At 38.7% G+C, this 26589-nt stretch overlaps 1 protein-coding gene across 1 annotated transcript; it reads left to right on the forward strand.

The window, feature by feature from the left end:
• Window positions 1-356: 356 nt before the first annotated feature.
• On the forward strand, window positions 357-26535 carry ech1 (enoyl CoA hydratase 1, peroxisomal). The gene is made up of 11 exons (XM_062552619.1): window positions 357-484; window positions 604-673; window positions 1371-1530; window positions 2243-2331; window positions 3769-3893; window positions 4056-4104; window positions 21181-21245; window positions 22568-22638; window positions 22816-22887; window positions 25778-25928; window positions 26064-26535. The coding sequence occupies exons 2-11, from the start codon at window positions 643-645 to the stop codon at window positions 26166-26168; spliced, it is 918 nt and encodes a 305-aa protein (XP_062408603.1). The 5' UTR covers window positions 357-484; window positions 604-642; the 3' UTR covers window positions 26169-26535.
• Window positions 26536-26589: the final 54 nt, after the last annotated feature.

The following is a 26589-nucleotide window of genomic DNA, read 5'->3' on the forward strand; positions in this document are numbered from 1 at the left end:
TTAAGTCAATCACAATGAACAGTGGTGGGAAAGTCCAGCTGAAAATGAAACTACCACATATCATATATATATATGTCAGGTAGAGCAGATACATAGTCCATAATCCATAGGACCTTTATTTTCTGAAGCTGGACTTTACCACCACAGGACATTAAATATGCCATGAAATCAATGTATGTATGGGATTTTTTCCCCCTCCATGGTAATTTGATCGAATGATATTGTTATTACCACTAAGTGTACCTGTTGTGCGGGGTTTGAAATAAGCGTCTACAACCCTAACGTTGGACATGGTTTGAATTGAAAGAGTTTGTAGCAGCTACCACAGACACTAGAGCGAAGCGAATCACTTGAATCTTCGGTTTGTACCTTTAGGTTTGCCGTAGACGTGACGTGAGAAAGAAATGGCGCTTGGAAGACCAGCAACATAAACTGAGCCGTGAAAGAATTGAACGTTTCCTGCACAATAACGCCGTTTGAATAAGTACGTGTCTGAGAATCTGAGAACAGGCGTCAATGTTTGTGTTCTGAATTAACTTGAAGTCTAGCTGCTACTGGCTTTTAACTGTAAACTGTTTTTCCTGCCCCCTGTGTGACCGTCAGGAGGCAACGTAGTTACTCAACAGTCATACAGAGAGAGCAATGACGTTCTTCAGATCTACCTTTAAAAAAAGTAAGTTTTTAGAAATGCAGTGGGTGTACTTTTTTTGCTATTGTCAAACGTTAGCTTACTGTATAAGATTACGTCTTGCAGTCTGCGTTGGTTTCACAGTTGGGAACATCTGAAAACAAAAAATGTCCGTGGCTGGTGATTTGCACCGGCTAACGTTAATGTTACTATTAAATATGCGCTATGCGTTCAAATGTAACACCGGGTAAATTCGGCTTGTTATATTAAATTACAGTTTAGCTGAGGGATTGCAAGAACCTAAACTACAACCCAGGAGGAACAATTTTGGATACGACCTTTCCCCCACTTCTCGACTCGCTCTAGTAAAATCACTAGTGTACACCCATCCCATCCCTGATGTAAGAGTATAAACAAGCCAGGGAGGGTACTTTGTTTTCAAAAGGTTCCATCTGGGAAATGGAGACCCAGACTGTTCCGTAGTAGGCCTACTTAGCTTACACTGCAGTCCAGCTTTTTTGCATAACCATGACACCTGGTCCCTGTCCCAAACAAGTAATTTTTTTCAAGAGGTTTAGCAAATCGGCTATAATGTATGTCTGATCAGCAACAGTATGTAGGGCAGGCCAGGTTGGAGGTGGTGTGTTATTTTCTGTAGGCCTATTTGTTATATGTAGCCTAGTGAGAGATCCCTTTTGTCAGGTTAGTTTTGCAATTGTTCAATCAATTGTGTGTTGTTTAGACCGATCTTTGTGGCTACCTGCATTGAACTACATAAGAGCCATGTCGTCGGAGGGTTCCGCCTTCTCCTCGCTGTCAATCAGTCGCCCATCCAACACCATCACCCATGTGGAGCTGAACCGTCCGGAGAAAAGAAATGCTATGAACAGGGCGTTTTGGAGGTATTACTTTTTCACGTTGTTTAGAGAGTTCTCCTCTAAATATGTCTGACACTGTAGTTTTATGACAACACAGTATTTTATGCTTATGACTAGCATACTAACTACTGGACTGGAACAAAGAGTTGGCTGATTTTATCTTTGGCTGCCTCACTACAATATATCACAACATGCCCCATTCTTCGTCTTGTAGCCTGTCTCTCATGCAAACCAAAACAGCTTTACAGTAATTAAGTGGATGATACAGATGTGAGACCTTAATGAGGGACTTAAAAACAGTTGCACATTATTGTCATGAGGTTGAGAACCACTGGTTTAGATCAAAGGTTTAGGCACCTGTGGCAGCATGCGATTTTAAACCCATTCACCTGAAAGCTGTTGCTGTATAACCTGTACTTTATGGAGTCTTATGCAAATCTGCAGTAGCTCTCCATAGTTTACCCACATCCAGCCAGTTCAACCAGAACATCTGGGCCTAAATGTGAAATTTACAATAAAATACCATGACGATTTCTGGTGCCCATCAGTATTTGTAGGTAAGAGGGTCATTTTTATGTCAGATCAGATAAGGTCGTCACAGCCATGTCTCTCAACACCAAACCCTCTGAAATATTTCTGTTAAAATCTCATGTCTTTGATATTATCTTTTTAAAGGCCTGAAAAAACATTGCCTGAAATACAACTGCCTTTAATCCTCCTCTCCTTTGTCTTTCAGTGAAATGGTAGACTGCTTTACTGAGATTGCTGGTGATTCAGAATGCCGAGTTGTGATCATCTCAGGCGCTGGAAAAATCTTCACTGCTGGTAATCATTACCATTGTAGGCTAGCACTTGTTTAAAATCACTGTGAGATGCACAGTCATGTTGGAACAGTTTGAGGATGGCCACTTCCTGGTCCAACATGATTCTGCACCAGCGCACCAAGCAAGGTCCATACAGACATGAATGAAAGAGTTTGATGTGGATGAACTTGACTGGCCTGCACACAGTCCTGACCTCAACCCAAAAGAACACCTTTGGGATGAATTAAAGCGGAGGCTGAGAGTCAGTCTCCTCGTCCAACATCAGTGTGTGACTTCACAAATGTGCTTCTGAAAGAATGGTCAAAAATCCCCATAAACACACTCCTAAACCTTGTGGAAAGCCTTCCCAGAAGAGTTGAAGCTGTTATAGTAAAGGGTGGACCAATGTCGTATGAAGCCCTATGGATTAAGAATAGGATGTGGCTGAAGTTCATATGGGGGTCAAGGCAGGTGACCCAATACTGTTGCCAATATAGTGTATACCACGGCAAACTAGTGGTTGATCAACAAAATACTGTCTCCATGGCTTATTTGATATGTTTTAATGCAGAAAAAGACCCTGAAGTCAATTTTGGCCTGAGTTCTGCTTTGCTTTGCACTTTGTTTGCAATTCTGCAACACACATATTGCAGAACACTGCACATGGTTTCTTACATTAGACACTTTGTGAAAATTAGACACAAATGAAATCTCTTGTAATCATTGGGAAAACACTTCTATTCACACATTCCTGAAAATACTGCACAGAGAAAACTGCACAACAGTGTCTGAGTGTCATTAATTGACTACTTGCTCATTAGCTCCAACAGTCCTTTTCCATGTAATGCTTCACTACTTAGACAACATGGCACCTCGAGTCATTTTCTGATCACACTGTAAAACATTCTTTCAAATTTCTCCACCTCTGAAACCGCAATTTCACACACAGACAAAGGCCACCTGGCAAAAGCCCAAATAGTTCAAGTGGTTTTCCTATCTGTATAACTGCTAGGTGTTTGTCATCGGTATGTCAGTTGCATCTTCCGTTGTGGAATGTGGAGCATTTTTGCACATCTTATCTCACTAAACATCTCCCAGGGTACCTAGACTGGTCTAGATAAGTTGATAAAGTGGTGACCTCAAACCACTCTGTCTCAACACTGTGATGAGCTATGAGAACAGGTAGAAAAATGGCCATGTTGTGTTTACATATGCTGTTGTGGTAATGTCTTGTGTGGTCCTAGCCGTACAGTCACCTGCATGTTGAATCATCAGAGACATAGTTATATGTATGAAATGGTCCTCTCAGTAACGAAGACTGAACTGTTTGGAAGGATGTTAACATTTCTTTTTTGAGTTGAAAGTCCAGGATAATTTGAATAAAAGGCATCAGTTTTTACACCAATTAGCATCATTTAGCCTTCTGTCCTCTAATTTGAACTGTGTCCTTGTCTTGAAGGCATTGACTTAATGGACATGGCCAGTGATGTCCTGCAGCCTGAGGGTGATGACATTGCCAGGACCTCATGGAACATGCGGCGCATCATTGCCAAGTATCAGGAGACTTTCTCAGTGATTGAAAAGGTTTCAACTTTTCTGATTTTGTGTGGTTGTTTTTTGATTATCTAAGACTCTTCTTGACCGTCTCCTTCACTTTCTTGTTAGAGTGTTGAGAGTGGTATTGCCACTGTTAATTTCCAGTTAATTTTCTGAACAACATGACTCCCTCTTTCCCCATGTCTGCAGTGCCCAAAGCCAGTAGTAGCTGCAGTGCATGGAGCTTGTGTTGGAGGAGGTAGGAGAATGTTCCATAATTCTGTGTGAGAGTGTGAATAAGATGTTGGTACTTTTAAGTGTGTTTGTGTGAGTCAGAAAAACACAATGTCAACAACAACAACAATGAAGATGACGATAATAATAATAACTAGAAATGCAATTCCAAGGAATTACCAGTGCATGAAATGCAAAAATAGATAGATAATGTAGATATGGTTACTAAGGTGTAGCTAGGGTAAACATGGTGGTTGCATAGTTTACAGAGAGTTGATAGTGTGAAGGTAGACAGTTTAAAGCTGAAACATTCCCAGTTCTAACTTAACTAATGATTACTATTCATGTTAATGTTAACTATGGTAACAATGATAACCAGGTTGATTGGTTAACTTAGCTACTGATTTCATGCAGTAATGGTAAAAATGTTAACTATGCTAACTATGCTCACAGTGCTAACCAGGTTGATTAGCTAACTTAACTAATGATTTCTAGCAGTTCTGCTAAAAATGCTAACTATGCTAGCAATGCTAAAATTGCTAAGAATGCTAACTTAAACTAACAATGCTAACCAGGTTGATTAGCTGACTTAACTGATGATTTCTAGCAATAATGCTAAAAATGCTAATTATGCTAACAATGCTAAAATTGCTAACAATGCTAACCAGGTTGATTAGCTAACTTAGTTGATGTTTTTTTGCAGTTATGCTAAAAATGCTAACAATGCTAACCATGCTAACTTGCTAGTGAGGACTTTTATTTTGAAACATTTGTTGCTAGGGTATCCATGGTGGCCACTATCAGGAAACAAGAAGTTACTGCAGTATAATCATGTTGGTTGCTATGGAAACGGTCATAAACGCTTAATTTAAATGGTTGCTATGTTGGTTGCTAGGTACATGGAGGTTTCGTGTAGTTGACTGGAGGCATAGTTGATAACTGACAGTTGGAATGGTTGAACAGTTAAATAGTTGAGTAGTTACAATGGTTAAATGATTTAATAGTGTATTATAGCAGTGAGGACCTTTATTTTGAAACAGTTGTGGACAGAGGAAGTAGTGAAACAGGTTCTGTAGTCTTAATGAGATTGTATGCTTAAAGCCTTAGACAGAAGGTGCCTCTCATATAGCGTTTAAGCGTCCTCTCTCGCTCCTCACTGATCTACATAAAGAATGATGGAGCGGCAACAATGGGATAGTCTAGCCCTTCTTCTATCTTTCTTTATGTAGATCATTGAGGATCGAGGAGCGAGGGAGGACATATAAACGCTGCTTGAGAGGGACCCACAGTAAATACTTTAAAAGTTGTATGTAGATAGTCTAATTAATGTTGATAGACAGAATGTTTAATGAATTTTGATAGGCAGATTGTTTAATAGATATTGATTGACAGTTTAATGGTGGATGAGTGAATGGTCTGAAGAAGATGAATGGATAGAAGGTTGGATGGAATGTGCCTTATATTCTTGTTAAGAGAGACACAGGTACAGCTCTCTGAGAGTAGTTGATACAGGTGTAATCAATTTAACTGGCTAGTCTTAAGAGAGCCAGAGTGTATATGCTTAAAGCCTGAGACAGAGTAAATAATTTAAAAGTTGAATGTAGATAGTCTAATTAATGTTGATAGACAGAGAGTTTAATGGATGTTGATAGGCAGATTGTTTAATAGATGTTGATAGACAGTTTAATGGGTGGATGAGTGAATGGTCTGAAGAAGATGAATTGATAGAAAGTTGGATGGAATGTGCCTTATATTCTTGTAGAGTAGAGAGACACAGCTCTCTACTGAGAGTAGTGGATACAGATACAGGTGTAATCAATTTAACTGGCTAGTCTTAAGAGAGCCAGAGTGTGCTTGAGACAGAGTAGATTGTTTAAAAGTTGAATGTAGATTGTCTAATTGATGTTGATAGGCAGACTGTTTAGAATAGGTGGATGAGTGAATGGTTTGAAGAAGATGAATGGATAGAAAGTTGGATGGAATTAGGAAGACTTATGTTGATACAGTTGATACAGGGGAACAGAAAATGTAGTCTCAAGAGAGCCAGTGTAAAGCCTGAGAGAGAGAGAGAGCTGCTGCACCTGGACTGGCCACCTGGTGTAACATTCTAATTGCTGCCATGATGTCATAATGAGCAATGTTAAGTCTATGGGGAAATTGTCATTTTAATTAATTAATAGTTTAAAAAGTACAAAAGTTACAAAGTTGAAAAAAATAAAGCCCACATGGCGTAAGTAAGACCTACGCAACAGCGTTTGAATGAAGTTTCTACGTTAAACGGTTGAAGCTGCATTAACTGCGTTAGAAGAAGAAGAATAACTAGAAATGCAATTCCAAGGAATTACCAGTGCATGAAAATGCAAAATAGATAGATAATGTAGATATGGTTACTAAGGTGTAGCTAGGGTAAACATGGTGGTTGCATAGTTTACAGAGAGTTGATAGTGTGAAGGTAGACAGTTTAAAGATGAAACGTTCCAGTTCTAACTTAACTAATGATTTCTATTCATGTTAAAATGTTGATTAGCTAACTTAGCTAATGATTTCTAGCAGTTACGCTAAAAATGCTAATTATGCTAGCAATGCTAACCAGGTTGATTAGCTAACTTAACCGATGATTTCTAGCAGTAATGCTAAAAATGCTAACAATGCTAAATTGGCTAACAACGCTAACCAGGTTGATTAGCTAACTTAGTTGATGATTTTTTGCAGTTATGCTAAAAATGCTAACTATGCTAACAATGCTAACTATGCTAACCATGCTATCTAGCTAACTTGCTAGTGAGGACTTTTATTTTGAAACATTTGTTGCTAGGGTATCCATGGTGGCCACTCTCAGGAAACAAGAAGTTACTGCAGTATAATCATGTTGGTTGCTATGGAAACGGTCATAAACACTTAATTTCAATGGTTGCTATGTTGGTTGCTAGGTACATGGAGGTTTCATGTAGTTGACTGGAGGCATAGTGGATGATAACTGACAGTTAGAATGGTTGAACAGTTCAATAGTTGAGTAGTTTCAATGGTTAAATGATTTAATAGTGCATTATTGCAGTGAGGACTTTTATTTTGAAGCAGTTGTGGACAGAGGAAACAGTTAACAGGATATGTAGTCTTCTGAGAGACTGTATGCTTAAAGCCAGAGAAACTGACAGTTGGTGCCCAGGTGGCCGGCCACCTGGCGTAAGATTCTAATTGCTGCCGTGATGTCATAATGAGCAATGTTAAGTCTATAGGGGAAATTGTAATAGTTTTTAACTAGTAGTTTAAAAAGTATAAAAGTTACAAAGTTGAAAAATACAAAGCCCACATCGCGTAAGTAAGACCTACGCGACAAAGTTTGAATGGAGTTTCTATGTTAAACGGTTGAAGCTGCATTAAGTGCGTTAGAAGAAGAATAATAAAATGCCTAGGAAGAACAGTACAGTGCATTTTCATGCACTGTAATAAGAACTAGAAATGCAATTCCAAGGAATTACCAGTGCATGAAAATGCAAAAAAAGATAGATAATGTAGATATGGTTACTAAGGTGTAGCTAGGGTAAACATGGTGGTTGCGTAGTTTACAGAGAGTTGATAGTGTGAAGGTAGACAGTTTAAAGCTGAAACATTCCAGTTCTAACTTAACTAATGATTTCTATTCATGTTAAAATGTTGATTAGCTAACTTAGCTAATGATTTCTAGCAGTTACGCTAAAAATGCTAATTATGCTAGCAATGCTAACTTTACTAACAATGCTAACCAGGTTGATTAGCTAACTTAACCGATGATTTCTAGCAGTAATGCTAAAAATGCTAACTATGTTAACAATGCTAAATTTGCTAACAATGCTAACCAGGTTGATTAGCTAACTTAGTTGATGATTTTTTGCAGTTATGCTAAAAATGCTAACTATGCTAACAATGCTAACCATGCTAACTAGCTAACTTGCTAGTGAGGACTTTTATTTTGAAACATTTGTTGCTAGGGTATCCATGGTGGCCACTATCAAGAAACAAGAAGTTACTGCAGTATAATCATGTTGGTTGCTATGGAAATGGTCATAAACACTTAATTTTAATGGTTGCTATGTTGGTTGCTAGGTACATGGAGGTTTCATGTAGTTGACTGGAGGCATAGTGGATGATAACTGACAGTTGGAATGGTTGAACAGTTCAATAGTTGAGTAGTTTCAATGGTTAAATGATTTAATAGTGTATTATTGCATTGAGGACTTTTATTTTGAAACAGTTGTGGACAGAGGAAACAGTTTAACAGGATATGTGTAGTCTTCTGAGAGACTGTATGCTTAAAGCCAGAGAAACTGACAGTTGGTGCCCAGGTGGCCGGCCACCTGGCGTAAGATTCTAATTGCTGCCGTGATGTCATAATGAGCAATGTTAAGTCTATGGGGGAAATTGTAATAGTTTTTAACTAATAGTTTAAAAAGTATAAAAGTTACAAAGTTGAAAAATACAAAGCCCACATCGCGTAAGTAAGACCTACGCGACATAGTTTGAATGGAGTTTCTACGTTAAGCGGTTGAAGCTGATTTGCGTGCGTTAGAAGAAGAATAATAACTAGAAATGCAATTCCAAGGAATTACCAGTGCATGAAAATGCAAAAATAGATAGATAATGTACATATGGTTACTAAGGTGTAGCTAGGGTAAACATGGTGGTTGCATAGTTTACAGAGAGTTGATAGTGTGAAGGTAGACGTTTTAAAGATGAAACGTTCCAGTTCTAACTTAACTAATGATTTCTATTCATGTTAAAATGTTGATTAGCTAACTTAGCTAATGATTTCTAGCAGTTACGCTAAAAATGCTTATTATGCTAGCAATGCTAACTTTACTAACAATGCTAACCAGGTTGATTAGCTAACTTAACCGATGATTTCTAGCAGTAATGCTAAAAATGCTAACTATGCTAACAATGCTAAATTTGCTAACAATGCTAACCAGGTTGATTAGCTAACTTAGTTGATGATTTTTTGCAGTTATACTAAAAATGCTAACTATGCTAACTATGCTAACCATGCTAACTAGCTAACTTGCTAGTGAGGACTTTTATTTTGAAACATTTTTTTGCTAGGGTATCCATGGTGGCCACTATCAGGAAACAAGAAGTTACTGCAGTATAATCATGTTGGTTGCTATGGAAACGGTCACAAACACTTAATTTTAATGGTTGCTATGTTGGTTGCTAGGTACATGGAGGTTTCATGTAGTTGACTGGAGGCATAGTGGATGATAACTGACAGTTGGAATGGTTGAACAGTTCAATAGTTGAGTAGTTTCAATGGTTAAATGATTTAATAGTGTATTATTGCAGTGAGGACCTTTATTTTGAAACAGTTGTGGACAGAGGACGTAGTGAAACAGGATCTGTAGTCTTAATGAGATTGTATGCTTAAAGCCTGAGACAGAAGGTGCCTCTCATATAGCGTTTACGCGTCCTCTCTCGCTCCTCACTGATCTACATAAAGAATGATGGAGCGGCAACAATGGGATAGTCTAGCCCTTCTTCTATCTTTCTTTATGTAGATCATTGAGGAGCGAGGAGCGAGGGAGGACATATAAACGCTGCTTGAGAGGGACCCACAGTAAATACTTTAAAAGTTGTATGTAGATAGTCTAATTAATGTTGATAGACAGAATGTTTAATGGATGTTGATAGGCAGATTGTTTAATAGATATTGATTGACAGTTTAATGGGTGGATGAGTGAATGGTCTGAAGAAGATGAATGGATAGAAGGTTGGATGGAATGTGCCTTATATTCTTGTTAAGAGAGACACTGATACAGCTCTCTGAGAGTAGTTGACACAGGTGTAATCAATTTAACTGTCTTAAGAGAGCCAGAGTACTCTTAAAGCCTGAGACAGAGTAAATAATTTAAAAGTTGAATGTAGATAGTCTAATTAATGTTGATAGACAGAGAGTTTAATGGATGTTGATAGACAGATTGTTTAATAGATGTTGATAGACAGTTTAATGGGTGGATGAGTGAATGGTCTGAAGAAGATGAATGGATAGAATGTTGGATGGAATGTGCCTTATATTCTTGTAGAATGGAGAGACAGCTCTCTACTGAGAGTAGTGGATACAGATACAGGTGTAATCAATTTAACTGGCTAGTCTTAAGAGAGCCAGCCTGAGACAGAGTAGATTGTTTAAAAGTTGAATGTAGAGCGTCTAATTGATGTTGATAGGCAGACTGTTTAGAGTGGGTGGATGAGTGAATGGTTTGAAGAAGATGAATGGATATAAAGTTGAATGGAATTAGGAGGACTTATTTTGATACTGTTGTGCGCAGAGGATAGGCTACAGGGGAACAGAATATGTAGTCTTCAGAGAGATTGTAAAGCCTGAGAGAAACTGACAGTTGGTGCCCAGGTGGCTGACCAGCTGGGGTAACATTCTAATTGCTGCCGTGATGTCATAATGAGCCATGTTAAGTCTATGGGGGAAATTGTAATAGTTTTTAACTAATAGTTTAAAAAGTATAAAAGTTACAAAGTTGAAAAATACAAAGCCCACATCGCGTAAGTAAGACCTACGCGTCAAAATTTGAATGGAGTTTCTACGTTAAGCGGTTGAAGCTGAATTGCGTGCGTTAGAAGAAGAACTAGAAATGCAATTCCAAGGAATTACCAGTGCATGAAAATGCAAAAATAGATAGATAATGTAGATATGGTTACTAAGGTGTAGCTAGGGTAAACATGGTGGTTGCATAGTTTACAGAGAGTTGATAGTGTGAAGGTAGACAGTTTAAAGATGAAACGTTCCAGTTCTAACTTAACTAATGATTTCTATTCATGTTAAAATGTTGATTAGCTAACTTAGCTAATGATTTCTAGCAGTTACGCTAAAAATGCTTATTATGCTAGCAATGCTAACTTTACTAACAATGCTAACCAGGTTGATTAGCTAACTTAACCGATGATTTCTAGCAGTAATGCTAAAAATGCTAACTATGCTAACAATGTTAAATTTGCTAACAATGCTAACCAGGTTGATTAGCTAACTTAGTTGATGATTTTTTGCAGTTATGCTAAAAATGCTAACTATGCTAACAATGCTAACTATGCTAACCATGCTAACTAGCTAACTTGCTAGTGAGGACTTTTATTTTGAAACATTTGTTGCTAGGGTATCCATGGTGGCCACTATTAGGAAACAAGAAGTTACTGCAGTATAATCATGTTGGTTGCTATGGAAACGGTCATAAACACTTAATTTTAATGGTTGCTATGTTGGTTGCTAGGTACATGGAGGTTTCATGTAGTTGACTGGAGGCATAGTGGATGATAACTGACAGTTGGAATGGTTGAACAGTTCAATAGTTGAGTACTTTCAGTGGTTAAATGATTTAATAGTGTATTATTGCAGTGAGGACCTTTATTTTGAAACAGTTGTGGACAGAGCAAGTAGTGAAACAGGATCTGTAGTCTTAATGAGATTGTATGCTTAAAGCCTGAGACAGAAGGTGCCTCTAATATATAGCGTTTACGCATCCTCCCTCGCTCCTCACTGATCTACATAAAGAATCATGGAGCGGAAACAATGGGATAGTCTAGCCCTTTTTCTATCTCTCAGTCTCTTTATGTAGATCATTGAGGAGCGAGGAGCGAGGGAGGACATATAAACGCTGCTTGAGAGGGACCCACAGTAAATACTTTAAAAGTTGTATGTAGATAGTCTAATTAATGTTGATAGACAGAATGTTTAATGGATGTTGATAGGCAGATTGTTTAATAGATATTGATTGACAGTTTAATGGGTGGATGAGTGAATGGTCTGAAGAAGATGAATGGATAGAAGGTTGGATGGAATGTGCCTTATATTCTTGTTAAGAGAGACACTGATACAGCTCTCTGAGAGTAGTTGATACAGGTGTAATCAATTTAACTGGCTAGTCTTAAGAGAGCCATATTGTACTCTTAAAGCCTGAGACAGAGTAAATAATTTAAAAGTTGAATGTAGATAGTCTAATTAATGTTGATAGACAGAGAGTTTAATGGATGTTGATAGACAGATTGTTTAATAGATGTTGATAGACAGTTTAATGGGTGGATGAGTGAATGGTCTGAAGAAGATGAATGGATAGAATGTTGGATGGAATGTGCCTTACATTCTTGTAGAATGGAGAAACACAGCTCTCTACTGAGAGTAGTGGATACAGATACAGGTGTAATCAATTTAACTTGCTAGTCTTAAGAGAGCCAGCCTGAGACAGAGTAGATTGTTTAAAAGTTGAATGTAGAGCGTCTAATTGATGTTGATAGGCAGACTGTTTAGAATGGGTGGATGAGTGAATGGTTTGAAGAAGATGAATGGATATCAAGTTGGATGGAATTAGGAGGACTTGTTTTGATACTGTTGTGCGCAGAGGATAGAGGGGAACAGAATATGTAGTCTTCAGAGAGATTGTATGTGAGAGAAACTGACAGTTGGTGCCCAGGTGGCTGACCAGCTGGAGTAAGATTCTAATTGCTGCCGTGATGTCATAATGAGCAATGTTAAGTCTATGGGGGAAATTGTAATAGTTTTTAACTAATAGTTTAAAAAGTATAAAAGTTACAAAGTTGAAAAATACAAAGCACACATGGCATAAGCGAGACCTACGCAACAAAGGTTGAATGAAGTTTCTACGTTAAACGGTTGAAGCTGAATTGCGAGCGTTAGAAGAAGAAGTTTAACTAGAAATGCAATTCCAAGGAATTACCAGTGCATGAAAATGCAAAAATAGATAGATAATGTAGATATGGTTACTAAGGTGTAGCTAGGGTAAACATGGTGGTTGCATAGTTTACAGAGAGTTGATAGTGTGAAGGTAGACAGTTTAAAGATGAAACGTTCCAGTTCTAACTTAACTAATGATTTCTATTCATGTTAAAATGTTGATTAGCTAACTTAGCTAATGATTTCTAGCAGTTACGCTAAAAATGCTTATTATGCTAGCAATGCTAACTTTACTAACAATGCTAACCAGGTTGATTAGCTAACTTAACCGATGATTTCTAGCAGTAATGCTAAAAATGCTAACTATGCTAACAATGCTAAATTTGCTAACAATGCTAACCAGGTTGATTAGCTAACTTAGTTGATGATTTTTTGCAGTTATGCTAAAAATGCTAACTATGCTAACCATGCTAACTAGCTAACTTGCTAGTGAGGACTTTTATTTTGAAACATTTGTTGCTAGGGTATCCATGGTGGCCACTATCAGGAAACAAGAAGTTACTGCAGTATAATCATATTGGTTGCTATGGAAACGGTCATAAACACTTAATTTGAATGGTTGCTATGTTGGTTGCTAGGTACATGGAGGTTTCATGTAGTTGACTGGAGGCATAGTGGATGATAACTGACAGTTGGAATGGTTGAACAGTTCAATAGTTGAGTAGTTTCAATGGTTAAATGATTTAATAGTGTATTATTGCAGTGAGGACCTTTATTTTGAAACAGTTGTGGACAGAGGAAGTAGTGAAACAGGATCTGTAGTCTTAATGAGATTGTATGCTTAAAGCCTGAGACAGAAGGTGCCTCTCATAGCGTTTACGCGTCATCTCTCGCTCCTCACTGATCTACATAAAGAATGATGGAGCGGCAACAATGGGATAGTCTAGCCCTTCTTCTATCTTTCTTCATGTAGATCATTGAGGATCGAGGAGCGAGGGAGGACATATAAACGCTGCTTGAGAGGGACCCACAGTAAATACTTTAAAAGTTGTATGTAGATAGTCTAATTAATGTTGATAGATAGAATGTTTAATGGATGTTGATAGGCAGATTGTTTAATAGATATTGATTGACAGTTTAATGGGTGGATGAGTGAATGGTCTGAAGAAGATGAATGGATAGAAGGTTGGATGGAATGTGCCTTATATTCTTGTTAAGAGAGACACTGATACAGCTCTCTGAGAGTAGTTGACACAGGTGTAATCAATTTAACTGGCTAGTCTTAAGAGAGCCAGAGTACTCTTAAAGTCTGAGACAGAGTAAATAATTTAAAAGTTGAATGTAGATAGTCTAATTAATGTTGATAGACAGAGAGTTTAATGGATGTTGATAGACAGATTGTTTAATAGATGTTGATAGACAGTTTAATGGGTGGATGAGTGAATGGTCTGAAGAAGATGAATAGATAGAATGCTGGATGGAATGTGCCTTATATTCTTGTAGAATGGAGAGACACAGCTCTCTACTGAGAGTAGCCTAGTGGATACAGATACAGGTGTAATCAATTTAACTGGCTAGTCTTAAGAGAGCCAGCCTGAGACAGAGTAGATTGTTTAAAAGTTCAATGTAGAGCGTCTAATTGATGTTGTTGATAGGCAGACTGTTTAGAATGGGTGGATGAGTGAATGGTTTGAAGAAGATGAATGGATATAAAGTTGGATGGAATTAGGAGGACTTATTTTGATACTGTTGTGCGCAGAGGATACAGGGGAACAGAATATGTAGTCTTCAGAGAGGAGCCTGAGAGAAACTGACAGTTGGTGCCCAGGTGGCTGACCAGCTGGGGTAACATTCTAATTGCTGCCGTGATGTCATAATGAGCAATGTTAAGTCTATGGGGAAATTGTTAATAGTTTTTATTTAATAGTTCAAAAAGTATAAAAGTTACAAAGTTGAAAAATACAAAGCACACATGGCATAAGCAAGACCTACGCAACAACGTTTGAATGAAGTTTCTACGTTAAACGGTTGAAGCTGAATTGCGAGCGTTAGAAGAAGAAGTTTAATAAAAAGCCTAGGAAGAACAGTACAGTGCATTTTCATGCACTGTAATAACTAGAAATGCAATTCCAAGGAATTACCAGTGCATGAAAATGCAAAAATAGATAGATAATGTAGATATGGTTACTAAGGTGTAGCTAGGGTAAACATGGTGGTTGCATAGTTTACAGAGGGTTGATAGTGTGAAGGTAGACGTTTTAAAGATGAAACATTTCAGTTCTAACTTAACTAATGATTTCTATTCATGTTAAAATGTTGATTAGTTAACTTAGCTAATGATTTCTAGCAGTTACGCTAAAAATGCTTATTATGCTAGCAATGCTAACTTTACTAACAATGCTAACCAGGTTGATTAGCTAACTTAACCGATGATTTCTAGCAGTAATGCTAAAAATGCTAACAATGCTAAATTTGCTAACAATGCTAACCAGGTTGATTAGCTAACTTAGTTGATGATTTTTTGCAGTTATACTAAAAATGCTAACTATGCTAACAATGCTAACCATGCTAACTAGCTAACTTGCTAGTGAGGACTTTTATTTTGAAACATGTGTTGCTAGGGTATCCAGGGTGGCCACTATCAGGAAACAAGAAGTTACTGCAGTATAATCATGTTGGTTGCTATGGAAACGGTCATAAACACTTCATTTTAATGGTTGCTATGTTGGTTGCTAGGTACATGGAGGTTTCATGTAGTTGACTGGAGGCATAGTGGATGATAACTGACAGTTGGAATGGTTGAACAGCTCAATAGTTGAGTAGTTTCAATGGTTAAATGATTTAATAGTGTATTATTGCAGTGAGGACCTTTATTTTGAAACAGTTGTGGACAGAGGACGTAGTGAAACAGGATCTGTAGTCTTAATGAGATTGTATGCTTAAAGCCTGAGACAGAAAGTGCCTCTCATATAGCGTTTACGCGTCCTCTCTCGCTCCTCACTGATCTACATAAAGAATGATGGAGCGGCAACAATGGGATAGTCTAGCCCTTCTTCTATCTTTCTTTATGTAGATCATTGAGGATCGAGGAGCGAGGGAGGACATATAAACGCTGCTTGAGAGGGACCCACAGTAAATACTTTAAACGTTGTATGTAGATAGTCTAATTAATGTTGATAGACAGAATGTTTATTGGATGTTGATAGGCAGATTGTTTAATAGATGTTGATAGACAGTTTAATGGGTGGATGAGTGAATGGTCTGAAGAAGATGAATGGATAGAATGTTGGATGGAATGTGCCTTATATTCTTGTAGAATGGAGAGACACAGCTCTCTACTGAAAGTAGGCTTAGTGGATACAGATACAGGTGTAATCAATTTAACTGTCTAGTCTTAAGAGAGCCAGCCTGAGACAGAGTAGATTGTTTAAAAGTTGAATGTAGAGCGTCTAATTGATGTTGATAGGCAGACTGTTTAGAATGGGTGGATGAGTGAATGGTTTGAAGAAGATGAATGGATATAAAGTTGAATGGAATTAGGAGGACTAATTTTGATACTGTTGTGCGCAGAGGATACAGGGGAACAGAATGTAGTCTTCAGAGAGATTGTAAAGCCTGACAGAAACTGACAGTTGGTGCCCAGGTGGCTGACCAGCTGGGGTAACATTCTAATTGCTGCCGTGATGTCATAATGAGCAATGTTAAGTCTATGGGGGAAATTGTAATAGTTTTTAACTAATAGTTTAAAAAGTATAAAAGTTACAAAGTTGAAAAATAGAAAGCACACATCGCGTAAGTAAGACCTACGCGACATAGTTTGAATGGAGTTTCTACGTTAAGCGGTTGAAGCTGAATTGCGTGCGTTAGAAGAAGAATAATAAGAAGACTTTGGAAGAACAGTATAGTGCATTTTCATGCACTATAATAATAACTAGAAATGCAATTCCAAGGAATTACCAGTGCATGAAAATGCAAAAATAGATAGATAATGTAGATATGCTTACTAAGGTGTAGCTAGGGTAAACATGGTGGTTGCATAGTTTACAGAGAGTTGATAGTGTGAAGGTAGACAGTTTAAAGATGAAACATTCCAGTTCTAACTTAACTAATGATTTCTATTCATGTTAAAATGTTGATTAGCTAACTTAGCTAATGATTTCTAGCAGTTACGCTAAAAATGCTAATTATGCTAGCAATGCTAACTTTACTAACAATGCTAACCAGGTTGATTAGCTAACTTAACCGATGATTTCTAGCAGTAATGCTAAAAATGCAAACTATGCTAACAATGCTAAATTTGCTAACAATGCTAACCAGGTTGATTAGCTAACTTAGTTGATGATTTTTTGCAGTTATGCTAAAAATGCTAACTATGTTAACAATGCTAACTATGCTAACCATGCTAACTAGCTAACTTGCTAGTGAGGACTTTTATTTTGAAACATTTGTTGCTAGGGTATCCATGGTGGCCACTATCAGGAAACAAGAAGTTACTGCAGTATAATCATGTTGGTTGCTATGGAAACAGTCATAAACACTTAATTTTAATGGTTGCTATGTTGGTTGCTAGGTACATGGAGGTTTCATGTAGTTGACTGGAGGCATAGTGGATGATAACTGACCGTTGGAATGGTTGAACAGTTCAATAGTTGAGTAGTTTCAATGGTTAAATGATTTAATAGTGTATTATTGCAGTGAGGACCTTTATTTTGAAACAGTTGTGGACAGAGGAAGTAGTGAAACAGGATCTGTAGTCTTAATGAGATTGTATGCTTAAAGCCTGAGACAGAAGGTGCCTCTCATAGCGTTTACGCGTCCTCTCTCGCTCCTCACTGATCTACATAAAGAATGATGGAGCGGCAACAATGGGATAGTCTAGCCCTTCTTCTATCTTTCTTTATGTAGATCATTGAGGATCGAGGAGCGAGGGAGGACATATAAACGCTGCTTGAGAGGGACCCACAGTAAATACTTTAAAAGTTGTATGTAGATAGTTTAATTAATGTTGATAGACAGAATGTTTAATGGATGTTGATAGGCAGATTGTTTAATAGATATTGATTGACAGTTTAATGGGTGGATGAGTGAATGGTCTGAAGAAGATGAATGGATAGAAGGTTGGATGGAATGTGCCTTATATTCTTGTTAAGAGAGACACACTGATACAGCTCTCTGAGAGTAGTTGACACAGGTGTAATCAATTTAACTGGCTAGTCTTAAGAGAGCCAGAGTACTCTTAAAGCCTGAGACAGAGTAAATAATTTAAAAGTTGAATGTAGATAGTCTAATTAATGTTGATAGACAGAGAGTTTAATGGATGTTGATAGACAGTTTAATGGGTGGATGAGTGAATGGTCTGAAGAAGATGAATGGATAGAATGTTGGATGGAATGTGCCTTATATTCTTGTAGAATGGAGAGACACAGCTCTCTACTGAGAGTAGTGGATACAGATACAGGTGTAATCAATTTAACTGGCTAGTCTTAAGAGAGCCAGCCTGAGACAGAGTAGATTGTTTAAAAGTTCAATGTAGAGCGTCTAATTGATGTTGTTGATAGGCAGACTGTTTAGAATGGGTGGATGAGTGAATGGTTTGAAGAAGATGAATGGATATAAAGTTGGATGGAATTAGGAGGACTTATTTTGATACTGTTGTGCGCAGAGGATACAGGGGAACAGAATATGTAGTCTTCAGAGAGATTGAAAGCCTGAGAGAAACTGACAGTTGGTGCCCAGGTGGCTGACCAGCTGGGGTAACATTCTAATTGCTGCCGTGATGTCATAATGAGCAATGTTAAGTCTATGGGGAAATTGTTAAGTTTTTAATTTATAGTTTAAAAAGTATAAAAGTTACAAAGTTAAAAAATACATTGCGCTGATGTCCTAAGCAAGACCTTCGTAACACAGTTTGAATGAAGTTTCTACGTTAAACGGTTCAAGCTGAATTGCGTGCGTTAGAAGAAGAACTAGAAATGCAATTCCAAGGAATTACCAGTGCATGAAAATGCAAAAATAGATAGATAATGTAGATATGGTTACTAAGGTGTAGCTAGGGTAAACATGGTGGTTGCATAGTTTACAGAGAGTTGATAGTGTGAAGGTAGACGTTTTAAAGATGAAACGTTCCAGTTCTAACTTAACTAATGATTTCTATTCATGTTAAAATGTTGATTAGCTAACTTAGCTAATGATTTCTAGCAGTTACGCTAAAAATGCTTATTATGCTAGCAATGCTAACTTTACTAACAATGCTAACCAGGTTGATTAGCTAACTTAACCGATGATTTCTAGCAGTAATGTTAAAAATGCTAACTATGCTAACAATGCTAAATTTGCTAACAATGTTAACCAGGTTGATTAGCTAACTTAGTTGATGATTTTTTGCAGTTATACTAAAAATGCTAACTATGCTAACAATGCTAACTAGCTAACTTGCTAGTGAGGACTTTTATTTTGAAACATTTGTTGCTAGGGTATCCATGGTGGCCACTATCAGGAAACAAGAAGTTACTGCAGTATAATCATGTTGGTTGCTATGGAAACGGTCATAAACACTTAATTTTAATGGTTGCTATGTTGGTTGCTAGGTACATGGAGGTTTCATGTAGTTGACTGGAGGCATAGTGGATGATAACTGACAGTTGGAATGGTTGAACAGTTCAATAGTTGAGTAGTTTCAGTGGTTAAATGATTTAATAATGTATTATTGCAGTGAGGACCTTTATTTTGAAACAGTTGTGGACAGAGGAAGTAGTGAAACAGGATCTGTAGTCTTAATGAGATTGTATGCTTAAAGCCTGAGACAGAAGGTGCCTCTCATATAGCGTTTACGCGTCCTCTCTCGCTCCTCACTGATCTACATAAAGAATGATGGAGCGGCAACAATGGGATAGTCTAGCCCTTCTTCTATCTTTCTTTATGTAGATCATTGAGGATCGAGGAGCTAGGGAGGACATATAAACGCTGCTTGAGAGGGACCCACAGTAAATACTTAAAAAGTTGTATGTAGATAGTCTAATTAATGTTGATAGACAGAATGTTTAATGGATGTTGATAGGCAGATTGTTTAATAGATATTGATTGACAGTTTAATGGGTGGAGGAGTGAATGGTCTGAAGAAGATGAATGGATAGAAGGTTGGATGGAATGTGCCTTATATTCTTGTTAAGAGAGACACTGATACAGCTCTCTGAGAGTAGTTGATACAGGTGTAATCAATTTAACTGGCTAGTCTGAGACAGAGTAAATAATTTAAAAGTTGAATGTAGATAGTCTAATTAATGTTGATAGACAGAGAGTTTAATGGATGTTGATAGACAGATTGTTTAATAGATGTTGATAGACAGTTTAATGGGTGGATGAGTGAATGGTCTGAAGAAGATGAATGGATAGAATGTTGGATGGAATGTGCCTTATATTCTTGTAGAATGGAGAGACACAGCTCTCTACTGAGAGTAGTGGATACAGATACAGGTGTAATCAATTTAACTGGCTAGTCTTAAGAGAGCCAGCCTGAGACAGAGTAGATTGTTTAAAAGTTGAATGTAGAGCGTCTTATTGATGTTGATAGGCAGACTGTTTAGAATGGGTGGATGAGTGAATGGTTTGAAGAAGATGAATGGATATAAAGTTGGATGGAATTAGGAGAACTTATTTTGATACTGTTGTGCGCAGAGGATACAGGGGAACAGAATATGTAGTCTTCAGAGAGATTGTATTTTTAAAGCCAGAGAAACTGACAGTTGGTGCCCAGGTGGCCGGCCACCTGGCCTAAGATTCTAATTGCTGCCGTGATGTCACAATGAGCAATGTTAAGTCTATGGGGAAATAGCTCAATGTTAAATCTATGGGGAAATCGTTTTTTAATTCATTGTTTAAAAAGTATAAAAGTTACAAAGTTGAAAAATACAAAGCAGACATGGCATGAGCAAGACCTACGCAACAACGTTTGAATGAAGTTTCTACGTTAAACGGTTAAAGCTGAATTGGCTGCGTTAGAAGAAGAAGTTTAATAAGAAGACTTGGAATAACAGTACAGTGCATTTTCATGCACTGTAATAATAAGAAGTAGTAGAAGAAGAAGCCTAGGGATAACAGTACAGTGCATTTTCATGCACTGTAATAAGAAGAATAGGAAGAACAGTACAGTGCATTTTCATGCACTGTAATAATAAGAAGAAGACCGAGGAAGAACAGTACAGTGCATTTTCATGCACTGTAATAAGAAGAAGAAGAAGAAGAAGAAGAAGACCGAGGAAGAACAGTACAGTGCATTTTCATGCACTGTAATAAGAAACCTAGGAAGAACAATATAGTGCATTTTCATGCACTATAATGATGATAATAATAGTAACAGTAATTGTTGTCTTAAATTTCTGTTAGTCTTCTATAGTACACTTTCAGTCATCTGTATGTGCACTTGTGCTTTATCAGGTGTGGATCTCATCACTGCCTGTGACATTCGCCTTTGTACCCAGGATGCTTGGTTTCAGGTTAAGGTAGGCCCTTTGGCCCTCCATACTGCTGCAGTATAGCTCTCATTACACAGGTGTCAGTGTTTAAATCAATGCAAACTTAATTGGCAAATGCTGACAACTGACAAAGTTCAGTTTTTCTTATGAGAAAGGTGTAATATAGGCCAAGGAAGATCGACCCAACACATTTAGGAACAGGGGCCTGTACTACGAAGGAAGTTCAACCTACCCAGATGTAACCCAGGGTTACTTTGCTTAACCGGGGTTGACAAAACCTGGTTATCTTCATTGGTGTTAATCGGTACTAAGATGCTGAGTAAGAAGTTGATTTGTTGAACTGGGGTTAACCTCATCGGAGTTGGTGCGCGTTCACATAAAATGGGCGGGTTGCAGCGCAAATCATTTAATGATGACGCGATCACGTTATTTTACGGATAAGGAATGCGCAATGATTATAAAAAGTTGCAAGGAATTAAAACCCACTCTACGACACAAAAATGCCTGTAGTTATAGGTGCTTTTGGTGCAGCAATAACCTTATCTGACTTGACATGGAATGACTATGTGTTAGTACTAAGACACCCAGCAATGTCAACCTACAGGTTCAAGATTTTAAGATAGATATAATCCCTTTCTGGAATAGCTCAAAAGGGAACAGACGATAAACCACACAAAAAATCAACTTCTACAGCACCTTTGGTCGGCTTAAGCCCTATTCGCACGGGATAAGTATTACCTGTGGACCTTTGGTGATTTGTGACAGCTCTCATTACACAGGTGTCAGTGTTTAAATTGTACTGTACATCAATGCAAACTTAATTAGCCCTTTTCACGTGATGTCAGACGAAGCGTTGCTGGGTATCCTCCGGCATGTCCAGCCGCCAAATACTACAGAAGAAGAAGAAGAAGTATTCATGGGTTTCATCAGGTCCCTTTTACACAGGTGTATACAATCAAGCACCTTGATTATTAATGCAGACTGCATGGTGCTTGATTGTATACACCTGTGGAAAGGGACCTGATGAAACCCATGAATACTTCTTCTTCTTCTTCTTCTGTAGTATTTGGCGGCTGGACATGCCGGAGGATACCCAGCAACGCTTCGTCTGACATCACCGTGAAAAGGGCTAATTGGCAAATGCTGACAACTGACAAAGCACCTATAACTACAGGCATTTTTATGACACACTGAATGACACACTGAATGTCCATATACATATATTTCCATAGCTACCCCACATACCATTTTAGTTGCATGAAAATGACACAAAAATACAAACATGCCTTGTTTTGTCCTTATGATTTGACACAGAATGACTCATATTTACTTTTGCCCTCCCACAACAGGAAGTTGACATTGGTTTGGCGGCTGATGTGGGCACACTGCAGAGGCTTCCCAAGGTCATAGGTAGCCGTAGGTGAGAAGAGTCAGTTTTTGATTACTCCAGCACTGTGTTCATATTCTTCACGCACTAGAAACTGTTTTTCAAATCATGTATCAGTCAGTGTTTTTCCTGACATTTGTTTTGTTTGTGTTAGTGGTAGGCAGTGCAGATAGGCATATTGACATGTCTGTGTTTTCTTATTCTCTTTAGTCTGGTAAATGAGTTAGCACTGACTGCGCGCAAGATGTACTCTGATGAGGCCAAGAGCTGTGGACTTGTCAGGTGAGATGCATGATGCATGCAACTAAGATATTCCAGATGAGTGAAATTGCTTAACCAACATCAAACAGAACAGAACATCAGTAAAAATAAGTAAACAGAAACACACACAAATAATAATAAAAAAAACCAGACAAAACTACATAAAGTTTATGTTTATGGATCTTAGCAGACCCTTTTGTCGAAAGCGACAATGACATCAATCCACAAAACAGTAACATCAAAATCTGCAGACCACTCATTAAGTTTACATTAAGTTTAACGCTTTTGATGGGATTAGGTCTCAACCGAAATAAATATGACACATAAACTCCTTAACCCTTATAGGGTCCTCGTTTTTTGGTTACACAGGGGGTCCTGCCGGGTCTGGTAGACCCATGGCATTTTGGGGTCTTTAATTCAACATATTGAAACCTTTTTTTGCTAAAATACTCAGCAGATGTTTACTTCAACCTATTTGCAAGTCATGTAAACAACATTTGTTACATGTGTTGCCTTTACCTTTGTTAAATCACATGGTTATGCACAGAAGTGCTACTCGTTTTTGTTGCACAAATGCAACAAACTAAGGAAATGCATCATAAAACAGCCATAACTGGACAATGATCAACTAATGTACAAATGAAGGATGTTTTTCCAGAACTATAGTGAATTATTTATTAGAAATTGAACTTTCTCACTACATCTGCCATGATCCTCAGATTCTGAAACTTCTTCCTCTGCATCATCTTCAAGTCCCCCTGTCTCTTACAGTATCAATTCTAAGGCAGTCTGAACTGAGAATCGCTTTGCCATCTTGTGTGGTATTCATTCCCGCAGGACAGATGGTGAAATGTGTGGGAATATGGGTGCAGATATTGTTGGGTTAGGGGTTGGGTTAGGGTTGGGTGCTCCAATTTTGTAACAATGTTGCAACCTTGTGCGGGAACTGCACTGGTGGCTCACACTATGGGCCCATTTACCTGCTTTACTCTCTCTCCCTCTCTCTCTCTTTCTCTCTCTCCCTCACTCACTCACTCACTCTCTCTCTCTCTCTCTCACACACACACACACACACACACACACACACACACACACACACACACACACACACACACACACACACACACACACACACACACACACACACACACACACACACACACACACACACACACAGGCCCAGAAACCTAAAAGGGCAAATGAGGTAACACAGGACCTATGATTTCCACACATTATAGCCCCGGGTCCAGTAGACCCGCGAAGACCCTGTATGTAATAGAAATGTGCAGGGGGGGTTCAATTTTTTTTTTTTTGAATTATGTTCCTCACACAAAATGAGCCAAGGCCAATGAATCTCAGTTTGAAAAAATAATTATTTGTATCACTTTTCTTAAGATGAAAACTGAAAACGGGTCCCACAGACCCGAAGACCTTATAAGGGTTAATTAGAATAAAACTGCCAAACCCATTAGAATTTTAATCAGAAAAAAGGAGTTGTGTATTACTCCAATTTAACAGACATGTATACAGTCAATTCAGCTTGACTGCTGTGGCTTCTCAAGCAAAACAAAGCAGCAACAGATATTCTGATAAAGGATTCTAGTGCACATATAACCACATGCTCAGAATAGATAGATAGATAGATAGATGGGTACTTTATTCATTCCCCCAGGGGTAATTCAGGTGTCCAGCAGCCTACAGTGTGTTGTCCAAACAAGCATTCACCAAGCAATGCACTCATAAAAACACAAGTAAAGACACAGACAATAACAGTTGTTACAGGAAAAGTAAAAAAGGCTACTATCAACAGGTCCATTATGCAGCCTAAAGATCTCCTGTACCTCTCGGTCCTGCAGCGCACAGTCACTGCGGCTGCTTTGCTGGGCAACCACAGTATCATGTGTAGTGGGTGGCTCCTGTTTCTGATAATGGCTTTCATCCTCCTCCTCATTCTTTCCTCCACCAAATCTTCTACAGAAACCACCCTCCTCCCCAACACTGACACACACTTCCTGACCAGTTTGTCCAGTCTGTTACGGTCCCTGGCTGTCATACCGCTGCCCCAACAACACACCACTGCAAAGAGCACTGCACTGGCCTGAATGGTAGAACAGATACAGCATGTCATTGCAGACATGGAGAGATTTTAGTGTCCTGAGAAAAAAGAGCCTGCTCTGACCTTTTTTGTAGGCTGCATCTGCATGGACTGACCAGTCCAGTTTATGGTCCAGGTGGACTCCCAGATATCTGTATGTCTGGACCACCTGCCCTCCCCCTCAATTTCCACAGGTGTCCCTTACACCTCCCAAAGTGTGTGTGTGTGTGTGTGTGTGTGTGTGTGTGTGTGTGTGTGTGTGTGTGTGTGTGTGTGTGTGTGTGTGTGTGTGTGTGTGTGTGTGTGTGTGTGTGTGTGTGTGTGTGTGTGTGTGTGTGTGTGTGTGTGTGTGTGTGTCAATTACACTGTGTGTAAATGACTGAATGATCTAACTTGGAACAGTTTGTGGCTCTAAATCAACACTTTGACTGGACAAGGGATAACGTGTGAATGACACAAGAAATCACAATTTCTTAGAGCTCTTAGGGAGGGAGCCATAATTCTGAACAAAGTTTCCCGTTTTCACTGTGGGAAATTCGTTTTTTCTGTTTAAAATATGAATAAATGTGACTTGACTAGACTAGTTGAAGGGTTCTGTGGAGCTAATTGATAAAGAAGGGCCCTAAATAATCCATGTAATACCCAGAGGCAGGATTCAGATGCTGGAAGCTGTAGAATTTTAGCCTGGGTGAATGTAGACAAAGCGGTTAGCACATTTGAATTTGCTGTGGAGGTGTGTCTGGGTGCACAAGTTGAACCTGTCTCCCTGACACCTGCGAGAGTGAGTGTTCTGATTTGTGGCTCTGTTTGATGCAGCCGGGTGTTCTCAGATAAGGAGGCCATGATGGCCGGGGCCTTGGAGCTGGCTGGGGAGATCGCGAGCCGCAGCCCTGTGGCTGTGCAGGGCACCAAGATGAACCTCATCTACTCACGGGACCACTCTGTGGCTGAGGGCCTCAACTACATGGTAGGGCTCACTCCTGACCTGATCTTCAGCTTTAATCTTTACTTGTCTGTACTTTTTACTGATTGTATTCCTTGTATAATATCTCTCTCTCTCTCTCTCTCTCTCTCTCTCTCTCTCTCTCTCTCTCTCTCTCAGGCCACATGGAATATGGGCATGCTGCAGACACAGGATGTCATGAAGTCTGCTCAGGCAGCCATGGAAAAGAAGAGTCTCAAAGAGGTGGCTTTCTCAAAACTCTAAGGCCTTTTGAAGGACCCTTAAGCCTGTAAAGGTGCACAGATTGAAGTGTATACTGATCAAAACACTGGACGGCATATAGGTTTCAGTGAAAATATTAAACTAAACCTGTGAACTTGGTACAACTGCAGTATGCCTGACTCGCGTTAGCATGGTTGAGGATCCAAACAAATTTCACAGGATTCACTTGTGCCTTGGGGACAGAACATGTCATCACTGCACAGCCAACAGGCGCCACCGACTCCCTCTGAAGGATTACAGCCTCAATGCCTCAAGCCTGGTGTCCACACTCTTGTGCCAGATGCAGCTGTGAAATGTTTTGTTATAATAATAATAATAAAGTGTCTAACGCTGTTCTGGTCTATGCCTAGTAGAGTGTGTTTGACTGTATGTCTGCTGCACTTCTCCATATCCACAGGAGATG

Source organism: Sardina pilchardus, chromosome 13 (genome assembly GCF_963854185.1).
Source record: "Sardina pilchardus chromosome 13, fSarPil1.1, whole genome shotgun sequence".
In the NCBI taxonomy this organism is placed as follows: domain Eukaryota; kingdom Metazoa; phylum Chordata; class Actinopteri; order Clupeiformes; family Clupeidae; genus Sardina; species Sardina pilchardus.

Excerpts from the sequence above, each read along its gene's own strand:
- ech1 (XM_062552619.1), top strand. The coding sequence starts at position 643 with ATGACGTTCTTCAGATCTACCTTTAAAAAAA. Across the intron at positions 674-1,370 it reads CAGATCTACCTTTAAAAAAA|ACCGATCTTTGTGGCTACCT; the intron begins GTAAGTTTTTAG and ends TGTGTTGTTTAG. Across the intron at positions 3,894-4,055 it reads CTTTCTCAGTGATTGAAAAG|TGCCCAAAGCCAGTAGTAGC; the intron begins GTTTCAACTTTT and ends CCATGTCTGCAG.